At 39.5% G+C, this 18560-nt stretch overlaps 1 protein-coding gene across 1 annotated transcript; it reads left to right on the top strand.

Annotated features, from left to right (window-relative positions):
• Positions 1–4768: 4768 nt before the first annotated feature.
• LOC133877883 (putative receptor-like protein kinase At3g47110) lies at positions 4769–8515 on the top strand. The gene is made up of 3 exons (XM_062316333.1): positions 4769–7470; positions 7688–8062; positions 8143–8515. Exons 1-3 carry the CDS (start codon positions 4794–4796, stop codon positions 8187–8189), a joined length of 3099 nt encoding a protein of 1032 aa, XP_062172317.1. The 5' UTR covers positions 4769–4793; the 3' UTR covers positions 8190–8515.
• The last annotated feature ends 10045 nt before the right edge of the window (positions 8516–18560 follow it).

Genomic DNA, 18560 nt, shown 5'->3' with positions numbered 1-18560 from the left:
CTGTTTTTTTCAACCCAACCCAACTCTCTGATCTATTATCCAGATCCATTTTCAAGACCCGGTTCCTAGTCCTACACCAAAACCACGAGAGATGAGAGGTTTTTTTTTTCTTCCATTGTTTGGGGTTAAGAAGTTTTGAAGCGTCAACAGCGATGTATGAGGGTCTGCCAGGGGCATGTAGATGGAAATTGCAACTTTAGACTTGTCCTTCTTTCAAATCTACTAAAAGACTAATAAGACGTGTCCTTTTATTACTATTAAAAGACATGTACGTGTAGGGGTGTAAACGAGCTGAGCTACTCGTGAGCTTACTCGAGATCGGCTCGAATAAACTCGACTCGTGCTCGAATCGATTATTAAATGAGCTACTCGTGAACACGAAAATCAAACTCGATTATTAAACGATGCAAACTCGTATAAACTCGACTCGACTCGACTAAAGCTCGTGAACCCGCTCGCATAAGGATCGACTCGTTTATTAAGGCTCGACTCGTATATATATATATATATATATATATATATATATATAACTAGTTTTATAATATACTATATGTAAGCATAAATTAAGTAATAAATAACAATAGTTATTAGTTAGTATATATTAATTGGTTATAGGTATATAAAATAATAAAAGTGAATAATATCAATAATTAATTATTAGTCATATGATATAATGACAATTTGTATACTTAATCATATTATTCATGTTATATAATAAGATTATATGGCTATATGATCATATAATAATATAACATTGTGCCATATGACATGTAAATATAAAATATGCAATCATTTTATTATATGTTATGAGTTTATCATTAAATACTTAATAATCATTGCATCACGTAATCTAAGATCTAAGATTTAAGATCATACGAGTTGTTAAATCATGTTAATACATTAAATATGCTATCATATGATAATACTTAGATCGTATGATCATATAATATTAGTATTATTAGTAGGTAGTTATAAATTATGATTTATGACTCATAAATTCATAATGATCAATTTGACCATATTTAATTACTTATTATAGATTCATAGATAATTGTAATTCATTCTAGACTCATTGACAATTGCCTTATTGTTTGCTTTTAATGCAAAATTCTAATACGTGCAAGTGCACATTATTTTGAAAATTTGTGGTTTAATTTTTAATTTTTAATTTTTTTTGCTAAAGTCAATAATTTAAATTATGATACGAGCCGAGCTCGAGCCGAGTACTCGAGCTCGGGATCGACCAAAATGGCCGAGCTCGAGCTCGAGCTCGAGCTCGGACAATAGTTTTTGTTACGCGAGCCGAGCTCGCACAAGATTTTTCAGCTCGTGTCGAGCTCGAGCTCGAGCTCGAGCTTTACTGTTTGTTAAACGAGCCGAGCCCGAACAGGCAATACCCGCTCAGGATCGGCTCGTTTACACCCCTATGTACGTGTCCTCCCTATTCTTCTTTGGTTTAAATGAACGAACAAAACGGTGTAGTTTTATTAAAAGCAAAAATATGTCATCTTCAACCTGTGGCTGCCTGGCTGGTGACTGGTTTTTTAACCTAAAACCAGTGAAAAAATGGCGGAATGTAGTGTATCTTATAAAGCTCGATTCTCTTGAAAAATATTTGCCCTTTGATGAGTTTTTGAGGGGGGGCAACTAGGATGTTCAAAAAAAAAAAAAATTCCAATAGTTTGGAAATTTTTTGAGAGGTGAGGGGGGGTGCATTTGACCCCTCTCACCCCCCCTCCCTCCGCCCCTGCCAACAACCACTTAACTGGAAGGTTCCCACTATGCATCTCTGGGGAACCTGTCCTCTCTCGTACAACTTGATCTCTAGTACAACAATTTGGAGGGAGAAATTCCAAATACAGAAGCGCAAATGCCAAGTCTAGAATATTTTCTAGTTGATGTGAATAATTTTTTGGGTGCGTTTCCATCCCCTTATGCGCGCCACAGATTTTTCATGAATAATTAACAATCTTAGTCACGATGCTCGTGGTTGTGGTTTCTTGCTAGATTTAATCAATTACCATTTAAAAAAAATTAGGTCAAATATTTTTATTATAATTAAAATTCATTTTTTCATATCTTGGTGACCTAACAGAGAAGGTCCTGGGAAGGGAAAAGAGAAGAAGAATCCCTTCTTCTTCCTTAGTCCCGATTCTCCTTATGAATATTTTTATCATATATTCTAACAAGTCCTTGGATCATTCGCATAATGATATGGAATCATAATCCATAAAACATTACATATTTCTTAGGAAAAAGTTAAATTTAATCCTTAAGTTTTAGTCTTAGGTTTTCGATTTCAATAATTAGGTCATCAAGTTTTTCTATGATTTTAAATAAGTTCATCTGATACCCTAATGTTCAATTAATTAATGGTATATCAAACTAATCATCTTAAAACACTAGGCTCCTCAAATTAAAAAGTACTAATATATTTAATTCCTTGGCCTTTATGGTCACAATATGGTGAAAATCAATCGTTTGAATTTTTTTTATTATTTTCTAAGATGTTTTAGCAAAATGATTTTTAAAATTAAATTATTAAAAAAAAAATATGCATATAGCGCGAGTTATACGCTAGCTGTTGAAATGAATTGACATGATCTGGAAATCAATGTGCATTTAAGACCAATTAGTGTTGGAGATGTGAAGGAAGCAATTGGAAACTGACAAGCTTCTTGTCTAAGGCGTAGGAGAACGGGGAAAAAACTAGTTTTTTCCCACCTCCTAGTTTTTTGATTTATATTGATTTATATAAATTTATATTGATTTTGTCTCTAAGGTCGCCGTGGTGCAGAGATACAAATCGACCGCAAGTGTATAAGACGCACTCTTATCACTTATACAAAAAAAATCACCAGTTCTATATTTTTCACAAATGAATAACAACCAAATTTTTTTAAATTAAATTATGTAGTTATTGAAATTAAAGAAGCATGAGAATTGGAAGATGAATAGTTAAATTGGATTCTAATTAAAGGGACTTTTTAAATCTAAAAAAAAAATATATATATTCGAATAACAATAATAAGCATCAACAATAAAGAAAAGATTGTTAAATAATGCACTAAAATTAATATTATTAGTTTCCTAATAATTAACCAAAATTTAACATTTTAAATAGGTTGGTGGCTAATAATTAAAATTTTTAAATTGGCCAAAACATTTCGGCAAAATTTTCACTAACAATTAATGGTTAATAAAAAGTAGGAAGAAAATGAATCAAAATTTAATATATAAAATGGTTTTAGGGTGGCTAAATATATGACAAGTAGCATTTTATGTCTTTTTTTTTTTTTTTTTATTTTTTTTTTTTTTTATTTTTTGTTTAATGTTGGTCTAATTTGATTCATCCAACTGTCACCATGCATAGGGTAGAAATTAATAGCGGTTTGAATTTAATGAATTACTCTATAACCTTTCTTTTTTATTATTACTATTTATATTTTTTACTATTCTTTTTTAAGATGTTTTCATAAAATATTTTAATTTGAAATTAAATTATAATGCATTTATTGAAAAGAAGCGTAAGAATTGTAAGAGGAATAGTTAAACTGAAAGGAACGTTCTTAAACCCAAATATTTCAATATATAACAATAATGGCGTCAACACTAAAGAAAAAAAAAATTGTTAAATAGTTGAAAGTGAATATATAAATGACCTCTCCAATAACCAAAATTTAACATTTTAAATAGCTTTAAGGTGGCTAAAATTGTTAAATAGACCAAACTTTTCAGCAATTTTATACTTTGGTTCATATACGTTCAATACATGTGCAAAAACCATCTCCCGGTGGTTGTTGTTTTTACAGGTTGGGGCTCTTTGAGTCATTTTGCTATTTAAAATCATCTAGTGCAGCCCAAGGAAAGGCCCAGCTCATTTATGATTTTTCTGGAATCATCGATGATTACTATTGCCTACTATTACTTGTTTGTGTTTGTTTTTTGTTGCCTTTTCTGTTGTGGTTCGGTTAGATTGTAGTTTGATTCCCTTCCCCTTTCCCATATTTGAATAATAATAAAAAAAAAAAAATACATGTGCAAAAATTTCGGTAACAATGGTTAGTAAAAAAAGGGTTGAAAAATTAAAGAACCAAAATTTAATATATAAAATAATTTTAAAGTGGCTAAATCTGCGACCAAGTAACATTTTATGACTGCTTTTGTTGTTTAATGTCCGTTTAATTTGGTCACCCAACCGTCACCATAGGGTGAAAATCATTAAATTATTAAGAAAAATATGCATATAGCGCGGGTTTTACGCTAGGTAGTTGAAATGAATTGACATGATCTTGAAATCAATGTGCATTTAACACCATTAGGTATTGAAGATGTCAAGGAAGCCATTGGAAACTGACAAGCTTCTTGTCTAAGGCGTAGGAGAATGGGAAAAAAACTAGGAGGTGGGAAAGTTTTCAAAGTTGTTAGCTGACTATTTGGGTACGTCAATAAATTTATATTGATTTTGTCTCTAAGGTCGCCATTGCAAGTGGTGCAGAGATACACATCGACCTCAAGTGCATACATCAACATATTAAAACGCTGGCCGGATAGTGCAGAAGCCGTCAAAATAAGGGAAAATCGATCAGTTTGTAGTTAAACATCACTCTAGATGTGAGTGGCTCGACCAGTTCAAAGATTGAATAAGAGTGACTCTAATATATAGTCTGACTAATCAATAAGAGCAGTCCCCATCTAAGTGGTTATTAAGTTAGTTCCCTATTAATACATGCATGTGAGAGTTCTCTGCAAACCTCAGCTTCTCTTTGTGCCTGCTACTTTCTCCCTCTCACATGGAGCATCCTCTTATGAGATTAAGACTATTCTTTTTGCTAACTTCCTGGGCCATCCTTCTTCTGTCCCTCTTCTTGCCTGTCTCAAAACTTTCCTTGGCTGCCATGCTTTCAAATGAGACTGACAAGCATGCACTGCTCGAGTTCAAGTCCCACATTGATGACCCTCTCAGTATCCTTGCTTCTTGGAATGAGTCTTTGCATTTCTGCCAGTGGGTTGGGGTCACCTGCGGCCACAAACACCAAAGGGTGATTGGTGTGGACCTAAAAGACCTGAAATTGGTTGGCACCATATCTCCCCACCTCGGAAATCTTTCTTTCCTTCGATATCTCAACCTTTCAAGCAACTCCTTCTCTGGTGGAATCCCATCAGAAGTTGGTCAGTTGATCAGGCTTCAAAATCTGAACTTGAGTCATAACTCATTGGAAGGGGAAATTCCAGTTAATCTGTCCCACTGTTCCAACCTCCTGAATCTTGATCTCCAGTACAACAACCTAGTACAACAAATCCCTTCTCAACTTGGCTCTTTGTCCAAACTTGAGATCCTATCTCTTGCCAACAACAATTTAAGTGGAAGGTTCCCTCCACCTCTGGGGAACCTGTCCTCTCTCCAAGAGCTTTGGTTTAAATATAACAATTTGGAGGGAGAAATTCCAGATACAATAGCCAAAATGACAAGCTTGAAAGCTTTTGATGTTAAAAAAAATAATTTTTCCGGTGCGTTTCCATCTTCCCTTTACAATTTATCATCACTCACAATCATTACCCTGAGTGGCAACAACTTCGCTGGTAACCTCAAGCCTGAAATAGGCATTGCTCTTCCAAATCTCCAAATACTTTGGGGGGGAGAAAACAAATTCACAGGAACCTTTCCAGCTTCCTTGGCCAATGCTTCAGGACTTCAAGAAGTTGATGTCGCTGGGAATTATTTCGCAGGAAATATACCCATGAGTTTTGGTAATCTACAAAATCTTCAATGGCTTAATGCAAATAGCAATCTTCTCGGAAATCATTCAGTTGATGATTTGAGTTTTCTGAGTTCTTTGGCCAATTGTAGCCAGTTAGGGAGGCTCGATGTCAGCTACAACCAGCTTGATGGTGAGCTGCCTAACTCCATAACAAACCTCTCAACCCAATTGACATGGCTAGGGCTTGGAGGGAATTTTATCGGTGGAAGCATACCGATGCAGATATCAAATCTAGTCAGCCTAACTCAACTTGGGCTGGAACAGAATTTGTTAACAGGGACTATTCCAGCTTCAATTGGGAAGCTCTCAAACTTGAACGGACTATCCTTGGGCGAAAACAAATTTACAGGGGAGATCCCATCTTCCTTTGGCAACATGACTCAATTGTTAGCTCTCCATTTGTATAATAACAGCTTAGAAGGAAGCATACCCACGAGTCTGGGAACGTGTAGATACCTGCAAGATGTACGCTTTTGCCATAATAAGTTAAATGGCACCATACCAGAGCAGCTCCTTAGCCTTCCAGCTCTGTCTGTAGTCCTTAATGTGTCTCATAACTTTCTGACGGGTCCGTTGCCACCAGAAATAGGAAACCTGAAATCTCTTGTTTCTCTGGATTTATCACACAACAATTTTTCCCAAGAGATTCCCGGGCAGCTAAAGGATTGTTTGGCGTTGGAAGTTCTTTATATGCAGGGGAACTTCTTCGAAGGAAACATTCCCGATTTAAGTGGGTTAAAAGGTATTCAATATCTTGATCTTTCCCATAACAACTTGACTGGCCCAATTCCAAGCTACATGGTTAGTTTTTCCTCGTTGCAGAATTTAAATCTGTCTTTCAACAATCTGGAGGGAGAGGTTCCAGTACAAGGGGTCTTCAGGAATGGTACTGCAATTGAAGTCTATGGCAACAACAGGCTTTGTGGGGGGATCCAACAGCTGCAGTTGCCCACGTGCAAGCATAGAAAGCCTGTTGCTTTTAAGTCGATACTGGCAATGGGCATTGCAGCTGTTTTCTGCTTGACTTTGTTGTCTTTGATTTCCTTGTGCTGGTTGAGAAAGTCCAAGAGGATACGTATTTCTGCTTCTTCTTTTGGGCTCTTTTACGAAAGGATTTCTTATCAAGACTTACTCAATGCAACCGGTGGATTCTCTGAGTGGAATTTGATTGGTTCAGGTCATTTTGGTACCGTCTATAAAGGAAAACTTGGTCCGGACGAAACAAGTGTTGCAGTCAAGGTACTCAACCTTGAAAAGCAAGGAGCTTCAAAGAGCTTCATTGCTGAATGCCAAGCCTTGAGGAACATCCGGCATCGAAACCTCGTTAAGATTCTTACTGCTTGCTCAAGTATTGATTTTGAGGGCAAAGATTTCAAAGCTTTAGTATATGAGTTCATGCCAAATGGGAACCTGGACACGTGGTTGCATCCAGAAGATGGGCTCCAACAGCATAGAAATTTAAGCCTTCTCCAGAGAATGAACATTGCAATAGATGTGGCTTCTGCTTTGCTTTATCTTCATCATCACTGCCAAACCCCTATTATTCACTGTGATCTAAAGCCAAGCAATGTTCTTCTTGATGATGATCTGACTGCTCACTTAAGTGATTTTGGTTTGGCAAGACTCCTTTCGGAATCCAGTAGGCAAGCTTTTCTTAATCAATTAAGCTCGGCCGGAATTAATGGAACAGTCGGTTATGCTGCTCCAGGTAATGTTTCAAGATTTCACTCATTCTTTTAGCAAGTATAAATGACAAGTAAATCAAGAACAAAATAAAATAAAATTGGATGTGAACGACTTGAGATAAGGTTCAAAATCTAGATTGTTGACTCTCATCCCATGATAAAGTTATCACATAAGCTTAAGTTCATACGAAATTAATTGTTGATTTAATTAAGAAACTATTGTTCTCTGTATTTTGGCAGAGTATGGAATTGGGGGTGAGCCGTCAACTTATGGTGATGTGTACAGCTTTGGGATCCTTTTGCTGGAGATGTTCACAGGAAGAAGACCCACAGACGAGCCGTTCAAAGATGACCTGACCCTTCACAACTCTGTGAAGTTGGCATTGCCGGGACAAGTTATGGAGATTTTGGACCAATCAGTTTCCAAAGAAGTAGGCGAAACATGTTGGGCTGAAGTGACTGAATGCTTGATATTGGTCTTTAACATTGGCCTTGCATGTTCAGCAGCATCTCCAAAAGACAGAACGGACATGGGGAGAGTTGTCGTGGACTTGCTTTCAATCAGAGACAATCTCCTTGGGACTGGAACTCACGAAAAGAAAATTGAAAGCGCAGGTAATGTTTCTGTTGGATTATTCGATCTCTATACAAATCAAGAGGGTTAGAGCACTGATTTTTGTCTAATTAATCTACAGAAACAAAGACATTCTTGACGTCATCTAATGGCAGCATGTCCTGGTGATCAAGTAGGAATGGAATGGAATCTCCTACAATTCCCGGGCCAGATCCCTGTAATTGTGAGAGGCCTCCAATGGTGCTCACTTGTTTGATCACCCCGCTCTCACAATTATCTGCCCAATTGTAGGAGGCAGACAATTGCATGCATGAGATCTAGATCTCCGGTTGTAGGAGAATTTGATACTTTATAGTTACCAAATGCAGCATAGGTATTATCCTTTTACCTTTAACTAGTCTTCCTGTTGTTATGTATACAGGTTTATTGTATATATGTACCTTTTGCTCTTATTGGTTCTATTTATAGAATTTTACAGACGAAAATTTGAATAATTTCATGTAATCAAATTCCTTAATTTAGGTAAATTAATTTTTTTTTGTTCTGGTATCATGTTAAATCATCGATTATCTTAAAAATTTAAACTGATAAAAAAATAGTGATTTTAATCTTTTCATTAATACTTTTAACACCCCCCACCCACAAGCTACGCTATACCGGATTGAACTTGAACCTGCCAAATTAATCATGTTAGTTTTTTCAATTTAGTCTTGGGATTTAAAAAAAGAAAAAAAGAAAAAATAAGAAAAGAAAAAGAAGAAGAAGGAGAAATTCTATACTAGTGGACTTGGTCAAATATGCATGTACTGGGTTTTAAGAAATAATTGCGACCCTTTTGTTGCCAATTTTAAATCTTTTACGTAGAAATTAATGGTTGTATTTTAGTGGTTCTGTTCTTTCATTGAACGAATTCTGTTGGTAGCGAGCATTTTCAGTGACCCAAATGGATGTGAAGCAATCTTCTAATTTGGCCACACACGGACCGGGGTACGCTATACCAGGTTGAACTTGAATACAGCAAATTATTTTTGTGTTTTTTTTTTTTTTTTTTTTTTTTTTTTTTTTTTTTAAAAAAAAAAATATATATATATATATATTCAAAAAGGTGGAGGAGGCGATCTGAGTGTGGCGAGACCTAGGCATAACCATAGTAGTATCTATCGGCTGAAAAACGCAGCAAACGCTATACCAGGTTGAACTTGAATACAGCAAATTATGATCCTTCTTTTTTTTTTAATAAAAAAAAAAATTCAAAAAGGCAAAGGGGGCGACCTGAGTAGCGAGACCATGGTAACACCTGTGACGAACCTTGCATGGTAGCACCTATCCATTAGAAACTGCATAGGAAGGGTCTAGACGGTGAGAAAGACAGGTGCACCCTCAAGTCCAATTGAGTCATAGTCTAACCTAACTCCATTAACACATCAGTGGAACCCAAAACAACTAATACGATTTAGGTTTAAAGATTTTCATTGTCGGAGTTGAATTCTCGCCTTAATACTTACCCAACTAATTGAAGATTTTTTTTGAACCACTGAACCACCATTATATTGGTTTCTTAAAATATCATTGGGAGTAGTCATCAATGGGGAAAGAAAACAAGAAGAAATTAATTCTTTATTGGGGGACTTGGTAAAGATCATTTAATTGCGACCTTTTTATGGCCAATTTTAAATCTCTTATGCAAAAATGGTTGTATTTGAGGGTGGGTTAGTTTTGTGGTTTTAAAACATATGATTTAAAAAATATCGATTTTAAAATTTGTGGTTTTGCATGTATATAATTTAATTTCTAAAAATACACTTAAGTATTTGGTAAAATTGTAATTTAACCTTTAAAAAAATAATTTGACCTTTAAAATCATGTATTTTTAAAAAATATATATTTTTTCATATTTTCAAACCGTCATTTTTACAAAAACGCATTTTTAAATAAGATGCTTTCTACAATTTTGTTTAAGAACACATTTTTAACTTGCGTAATCGCAATCGCAAGGTGAAACGGACTCTAAATTGTCCCAGTACTTTTCATTGACGACATAATCCACATATATTCTATTTCATCTATCCTAGCCGCCAGTGGACTTGATCAACTGTCGAATGCTGGTTTAAAAATCAATATTTTACGACCTTTTTATGGCCAACTTCAAATCTGCTATGCAAAAAATTAAGGTTGCATCTAAATTGTCGAGTGATTTTCGTCGACGTAATTCACACACTATCTCATCCAATCTTCTAATTAATTTGACTGGATTTGTTTCATTTTCAATGACCTAATTGATGTGAGGGAAGCACCGTTTCTTAATATATCTCTTGGAGGATAAGCCAGTATGGCCTACCCTTCAAAGTTACTTGCTTATAATTAATTCTTTTATCATATCAATCACAATGTCACAATTTTCTATACTGTAGTTGTTGAGATTTGTGTATAAATCTAAAATAAAATAATAGTGGAAGCAAGAGACAGAAAAAAGATAAAATTTACGTGTGATTCGGTCTATGACTTATTTCTATAGGGTAAAGTCCAAATAGCTACATTAATTGTGTTTAATAACTTGATTATTTACAATATATATGTCTATATTTATAGTTTAATAAGTCGATTTATACAAGTAAACCTAAATCGAATTATACAAGGAAACACAAATTGACCTAGACTAAAAAATATAAATCAATAATTATATTCAAAATATATTTAGAATATATTCTGAATTCTAAGCGCGCACAGGATATATTTAGAATATATCCTGATCCTTATTTATCAGCCTCAATGTTGACAAACTAAGCTAAGACACCATTACTGTGCGCGCTTAGGGATCAGGATCCCCTCAAATTCTTTGTCCGAATTTGATACAATTTGGGCAGGTTGTTGTGAGTAAACATTTATGAAATCCACTTGACCAGATAAGCAGTTGGGCAGCCCAATTATTATTTGGTTAGATAGGTCTCATAAATGCTCACTCACAACTACCTGCCCGAATTCTACCAAATTCGGGCAAAGAATTTGAGGGGATCTTAATTTTTTTTGAGAGCGCTATTGATGATGGAAAATGCTAAAGGTACTTAGAAACTCTTACATAGAGAATTTTACAAACTGACCTGGCATTTGAGGTGGCATTTTATTAATTAAAAAATTCATTTATACTCATTAAAAAAAAAAAGAAAAAAACACCTGTTTCTCTCCCTTTTCCCTCACCCCCTCTTTCTCCGGCACTCTCTCTCTCCCCCCTCTCCTCCTTCTCACCGGCCGGCCGGATCTTTGACCGTATCCGGCCAGAAACACCACGCTCGGCCGACGTCGGTTTGAGAAATCCGGCCGGACCTCGGATCTGGCCGTGCGTGCGTCTCGGCCAGATCTGAGATCCGGCCGGATCTCCTGCCGCATACCCACGCTCGGTCGGCGTGGGTTTGAGAGATCCGGCCGGATCTGAAACCCACGCACCTTAAGATTTCCGACCAAGTGCCCATAATGCCGAAACCCAATACGCATCGTTTCCATCTCACCGGATATCGTATCGACTATAATGGAGATCACCGACAGCGCCTCCGTCCCGGTGGTCTTCTCTGATGGGATGGTCAAAGATCCGGCCGGATCTCTGGGTTTCCGACCATCTCTCTCCGTCGCCGGTGGTCGAGTTTCCCTTTGTACGTCTAAGCCAAGCCACGTCAGTTGTAAATATAAGCCACATCACCTTCCACGTCAGTTTGTAAATTTTTTTGTAAGCTTTCCTTTGTACCTGTAGCAGCTCTCATTGATGATTGAAAAGAAATAAAATTATGGATGAAGTAATTGTAAGAATTTGTGAGAAGATTAAAATATGAACAAAAAAGATAATTACAAAAATGCTTAGCTTCGACCATGCATTGTTGTTCATGTACTAGTTTAACTGAAAGACATGATTGAACGTTTCTGAATTTGTATAGTCTTAGAATCCTCACAATATGTCTAATTGGAGAGTGATTGATAGAGTTTTTAGCCTATCTTATTTTCATGTTAAAGTTGTGATTAATGGAGAATTACATATTTCTATATAGGCCAAAACCCTTATCATCAATCTAAAGTTGCTTCATTTTATCAAGGGAGACAACTTTTGATGAAATCCCAAAGAAGACAATCTTTCATCTTAATAATTACACTTGAATTTTAATTACTCAAAATTATAGTTTAATTAATAAAAAAAATCTTTATCTCTCTTTCTTTTATAGATGCTTTTCTTATGTCACGTTTTATATTTTAATTTTAACATGCTTGATTAATTCAGATTAATCTTAATTACTCTGAACATTCACACATATACAATGCTAATCAAGGATCAATATCAAATGTAGGTATATCTACATATATATATATATATATATATATATATAAATCAAATGTACGTATAACGTTCGATATGATTGGTAGGCATGTCGCTCATGATGCTGCTCACAGTTTGGGATGAATTATGTCAAAAGTCAAGTATGAGCAAGTAGCTAGTGAAGAGATAAAGTAAAATAATTTTGGGTTACATTACGTACATGGATAATGTTGATTGTTAGTTTCTGTCTGTAACACGTTTTCTGGTTAAATGGGAATTTAGAGCAGAAATGGAGAGGAATAGAAAATTGGAGAAAAGGAAATATAGAGGATTAATTCATTAAAACTGATAACATAAACTTCGGCAATTTCGAGGATGCCAAAACCTCCAAGTGTCTGCTGAATACAATTCAAAAGCTGCCGGCTACTGTGCTAGCTGAGGGTTATATACATCCCTAAAGCAGCTCAGGCCCAAAACGCACCACTAATAGTAAAAACGACAATAGTATGAAACGACATATTAAAGGGATAAAACGCCACAGGACTTACTACCCTCAACGCACCGTTTAGACACCTAGCTAGACTCCTAACTGCCTAACACCAAAATAGCTCCACCCATTTTCAGCCACGTGGCTTTATGCACGCCCATCTTACTCCACTTCTATCTTCTTCTTCACATATCTCCAGTTCTTGACTTCACAGTTCCGTTTAGCCCACAATCACCAACGCACTGTGACAATACTCTCCCCTTCAAAACACCTTGCCCACAAGGTGTGGATAGGCATCTCGGAGGCCGTGAAATTCTTCCCAAGTGGCGTCGTCGGCGGACTGGCCTTCCCAGCGGATCAGCAACTCGATGAGAGGCCGGTTATTCCATGGCCGAGAGCGACGGTCCAGGACTGCTGCGGGTTCAGGTCGAAAAACCCCATTAGAGTCGACGGGGGGAAGCTGAGGCAAAGCCGAGGTGGAGGATCCCAATTTCAGCTTCAGTTGGGACACATGAAAAACCGGGTGTACCCGGGAGTCCGAAGGCAGATCCAGCTCGTAGGCGACTTCGCCCACCTTGCGGATGATGAGGAAAGGGCCGTAGAAGCGTGGAGCTAGCTTCAGGGACCGGCGATGAGCCACGGTCGATTGGCGGTACGGCTGCAGACGGAGGTACACCTGCTGCCCGATTTCAAATTTCCGCTCTGTTCTTCGTAGATCCGCATACCTTTTCATTCTTTGTTGGGCCTGTTTGATGTGGAGTTGTAAAAGTTTGAGGATTTGTTCCCGGTTCCGGAGAACTTCATCCACAGCCTCTACCCTGGTGGTTCCGGGGGTGTAGCTCAATAGGCGGGGTGGGGGTACCCCATAAACTGCTTCAAAAGGTGTCATCTTTATAGATGCATGCCAGGTAGTGTTATACCAAAACTCTGCCCAAGGCAACCAAAAAGTCCAGTTTTTGGGGGTGTCTTGAGCAAAACACCTTAGGTAGTTCTCTAGGCACTTGTTGACGATCTCTGTCTGTCCATCCGTTTGTGGATGATAGCTAGTACTTAACTTCAATGTAGTCCCCTGCAACCTGAATAACTCACTCCAAAATGCACTTGTAAAGGTTGGATCTCGGTCAGAAATTATGGAAGTAGGCATGCCGTGTAGCTTAAACACATTTGCAATGAACAACTGGGCAATTTTAGCGGCACTGTAGGGATGTGACAGTGAGGTGAAATGGGCGTATTTAGACAACCTGTCCACCACCACTAGGATCATCGAGTGTCCCTGAGATAAAGGTAATCCCTCAACAAAATCCATGGTGATATCGGTCCAGACCCGGGTAGGAATTGGAAGTGGCTGGAGTAATCCAGCTGGTGAGGTGTTCTCATACTTGTTCCTCTGACAAGAGTCACACTCACGGATAAACTTCTTAATATCCCTTCGCATCCCCTTCCAGTAAAAGTCCCTCTTAGCCCTTTGAAGGGTCTTGTCATACCCTGAATGCCCGGCCATGGGATCACTATGCACATACGATAAAACTTGAGCTTTTAAAGTAGGTGAACCCCCAAGGAGAATTCTGTTTTTGTAGAGAAGGAGACCATCCCGTAGAGAGTATCGATTGGTATCCAGCTCATGCTGCTGCCACTTGTCCAACAAGGTTTTAAGTATTTCATCTTCTTGATATTGGGCTTTTAGATCATCCACCCAGCTGCAATTAGGAATTGAAAGTAAGGCTAACGAGACTTCACCTGCATCAATCTCTCTCCTCGATAAGGCATCCGCAACGCGGTTCTCCACTCCTTTCTTATATTCCACTAGAAAGTCGTACCCCAAGAGTTTAGTGAGCCACCTTTGCTGGAAGGGGGTGCCCACCTTCTGCTCAAGCAGAAATTTAAGACTTTGTTGGTCAGTCCGAACCACAAAGGGTTTCCCCAGCAGGTAGGGACGCCATTTTTGGATAGCGGTGACCAGAGCAAAGAGTTCCTTCTCGTAAGTGGACATGTGTAAAGCCTTTCCTTTGAGGGCTTGACTAAGGAAGGCTATAGGCCGGTTATCCTGCATAAGAACAGCCCCAATTCCCACCCCACTTGCATCACACTCAATTAAGAAGGGTTGGGAGAAGTTGGGTAATGCTAGGACAGGGGCTTGAGTAACAGCCAGTTTGAGAGCCTCAAAAGCCTTCTGAGCTGCAGGGGTCCAACCCAAGGAGTTCTTTTTAAGTAGAGAAGTGAGAGGGGCAGCTAGTGACCCATAACCCTTTATAAATTTACGGTAGTAGCCTGTCAACCCTAGGAAACCCCGCAGTGCCTTAAGGGTCTTAGGGAAAGGCCAATCCACCATTGCCTTGATTTTTTCCGGGTCAGCCGAGACCCCCTGCTCCGAGACAATGTGGCCCAAATAATCCACCTCCGAACACCCAAACCGACACTTAGACAACTTAGCAAATAATTGATTCCGCCTTAAGGTGTCCAGTGCGAGGGATAAATGAGTGATGTGGGTGTCGAGGTCCTTACTATAAATCAAGATGTCATCAAAAAAGACTAAAATGAATTTCCTCAAGAAAGGTCGGAATATCTGGTTCATGAGGTTCTGAAATGTGGAGGGCGCATTAGTTAGCCCGAAGGGCATAACTAAGAACTCGTAGTGGCCCTCATGAGTGCGAAAGGCAGTTTTAGGGACGTCTGAATCTACAACCCGAATTTGATGGTAGCCAGAGCGTAAGTCTAGCTTAGAAAAAATTTTGGCTCCCCAAAGCTCATCTAGAAGCTCATCTACTACTGGAATAGGGAACTTGTCTTTGATGGTTACCTTATTTAGAGCCCTGTAGTCCATGCACATGCGCCACGTGCCATCCGCTTTGCGTACCAGCAGCACCGGGGAGGAAAATGGGCTATGACTATGCTGAATAACTCCTGATTGCAGCAATTCCTGGACTATTCTCTCAATTTCTTCCTTTTGGTAAAAGGGGTAGCGGTATGGACGAACTGAAACCGGCTGTGCCCCTTCCTGCAAGGTAATGGCATGATCAAGTACACGTCGTGGAGGTAGTCCCTGGGGCTCTTGGAAAACATCTTCAAATTGATGGAGGACTTCGGCCACTGGTGGTGGCACAGTCAGCTGGCTGGTCTTAGCTGAGCTTCCCTTCGACTGTAAGTCATTTGTGGTGCTGTCCATCAACTGTAAAACCACACCCTTTCGTTCATGTTTAGGAAGCCGGAAGTTGTCACCCCCTTCTAGGCACACTGGCGGACCTTGCTTCAGCCCTTGTAGCAGACAGCGGACCCCTTCGTACTGGAACTCCATTTTCAATTCCTTGAAATCCCACAGAATGGGCCCTAATGTTCGAAGCCACTGAATTCCCAACACTGCATCACAGCCGGCTAATGGCAGGAAGAACAGTTCAGTACGAAAAGTATACCCCTGCATTTTAACCTCCACTTCCTTACAACGTCCCGGGCTAGGAATTTCATCCCCATTAGCGATTTTCACCCGTATTTCATCTTGAATCGATGGTCGGATACCAAGCGAGGCTGCTAATTTTGTATCTACAAAATTGTGCGTGCTCCCCGAGTCGATTAAGATGACTACCGAATGATGCTTCAAGATTCCAATAATCCGCATAGTGCGCGGGCTGGGGGCCCCTGTTATGGCATTCAAAGATATTTCCGGAAATTCCTCTAAAAAAAATTCACCCGGGTCTTCTTCACCCTTATCAAGGTCTTTAGATTGGTCACTAGCCTCTTCCACAACCGCTTTTATTAGAAACAGTTTCGGTACTGCACAGACATGACCCCGTGTCCACTTCGAGTCGCAGGAATAGCACAACCCCTTGCGCCTCCTCTCCTCCGCCTGGGCCTGTGTGATTTTTTGAACCGGAACCAGAGCTTGGCTCGGTTTGAGTCCCTCCTTGCCAGGTGGGCCATTCCCCGACTGGGCATGGAAACTCTGTTTGGATTGACTCGGATAGGAGGTCTGAATCGATCCTGGAACCAGATTAGGTTGACCAAACCCAACGGGCAGATTAACACTTAGTCCTTGACTAGAGTGTTGGTAGTTACCAGAAGTAAGGGAAGGTCTAGAGTACCTCCTGAAATTATGCAAACATTCGTCCTGCATTCGTGCTAACGAGTAGGCGTCCACCAATGTTTTGGGATTGAACATTCGCACCGGAAGCCGAATGTCATCCTTGAGGCCTCCAAGGAAACAGCTCAACTTATGTGACTCCGGCAGGTCTTGAACCTTCAGGGCTAGGGTGTCGAATCGCGTTTTATAATCATCCAGCGGTCCTTCTTGTTTCAGCTTCGACAACTTCTCCATAGGGTCGTCGTATGACCCACGACCAAAACGAACCTGCATGGATCTGATGAATTCGGGCCACGTAGTGACCAAATTACTGGCACGCATCTCCCTGAACCAGACTAATGCTCTTCCGTCCATATGGAAGGAAGTGATAGACAACCGTTGCTCGGCTGGTGTATTGTAGAGCTCAAAAAATTGCTCCGCTCGGCAGCACCACGTTTCTGGGTCGTCCCCATCGAATCGGGGAAAGTCCAACCGAACTGATTTCGGTTTTAAGATTCCCTCTCCTCCTCCGGAACCTTCACCCCCACCGAAAATGGGAGGTAGATCGAAAGGTTGAGTGGGCAACTGGGGAATTGTTTCCTTCTCCTTACCCCGTATCTTGCACCCAGGGATTCCAGAAATCATATCCTGAATTCGCTGAAATTGAGTCTCGGCATGGAGCTTCATATCCTCCTGATTTTTCTGCAGTTTTAACATATCTGTTTGCAAATTCTGGATCTGGTCAGCAGTCCTGTTGTTCCAGTCAGTCTGATGAGCACTGTGGGTTTGCAAGGCTCCTGTTAATTGGTCATGGGTAACGGCATCTAGTAGAGAGCGTGCTTGGTTTCCTTCAGCCATGGTGGTGGAGCGGGTTCTCATAGACAGGAAATCAGAGTGGCGGTGGGATCAGAGGCTCTGATACCAATTTGTAACACGTTTTCTGGTTAAATGGGAATTTAGAGCAGAAATGGAGAGGAATAGAAAATTGGAGAAAAGGAAATATAGAGGATTAATTCATTAAAACTGATAACATAAACTTCGGCAATTTCGAGGATGCCAAAACCTCCAAGTGTCTGCTGAATACAATTCAAAAGCTGCCGGCTACTGTGCTAGCTGAGGGTTATATACATCCCTAAAGCAGCTCAGGCCCAAAACGCACCACTAATAGTAAAAACGACAATAGTATGAAACGACATATTAAAGGGATAAAACGCCACAGGACTTACTACCCTCAACGCACCGTTTAGACACCTAGCTAGACTCCTAACTGCCTAACACCAAAATAGCTCCACCCATTTTCAGCCACGTGGCTTTATGCACGCCCATCTTACTCCACTTCTATCTTCTTCTTCACATATCTCCAGTTCTTGACTTCACAGTTCCGTTTAGCCCACAATCACCAACGCACTGTGGCACTGTCACAGAGAAGCTTGCTTTAGGAACAGGAGAGAGAACGGAGAGAAATAAAATTTCACTAGATTTCACTGGAGAGGTTGTGCACTTCACAACCTCCTCCTCCCCTTTCCCCCTCTCTTCCATTTTCCTACTTCCCCCTCCCTTTCCAGCCTCCTCCGAGGCTCCACCTGCCTTCTTGAAGGCCCTACCTGCTTCTTTTGAGGCCTTATTTACCTCTTTTGAGGTTTTCCCTTTCAATAATAGCATCATCGGCTCCTCTTTCACGGTCTTGTTGGATTTTGCTTCCCT

Source organism: Alnus glutinosa, chromosome 9 (assembly GCF_958979055.1).
Source record: "Alnus glutinosa chromosome 9, dhAlnGlut1.1, whole genome shotgun sequence".
NCBI classification, from domain to species: Eukaryota; Viridiplantae; Streptophyta; class Magnoliopsida; order Fagales; family Betulaceae; genus Alnus; species Alnus glutinosa.
The sequence above is the reverse complement of the archived record's forward strand: the minus strand, read 5'-3'. Positions and strand labels throughout refer to the sequence as shown.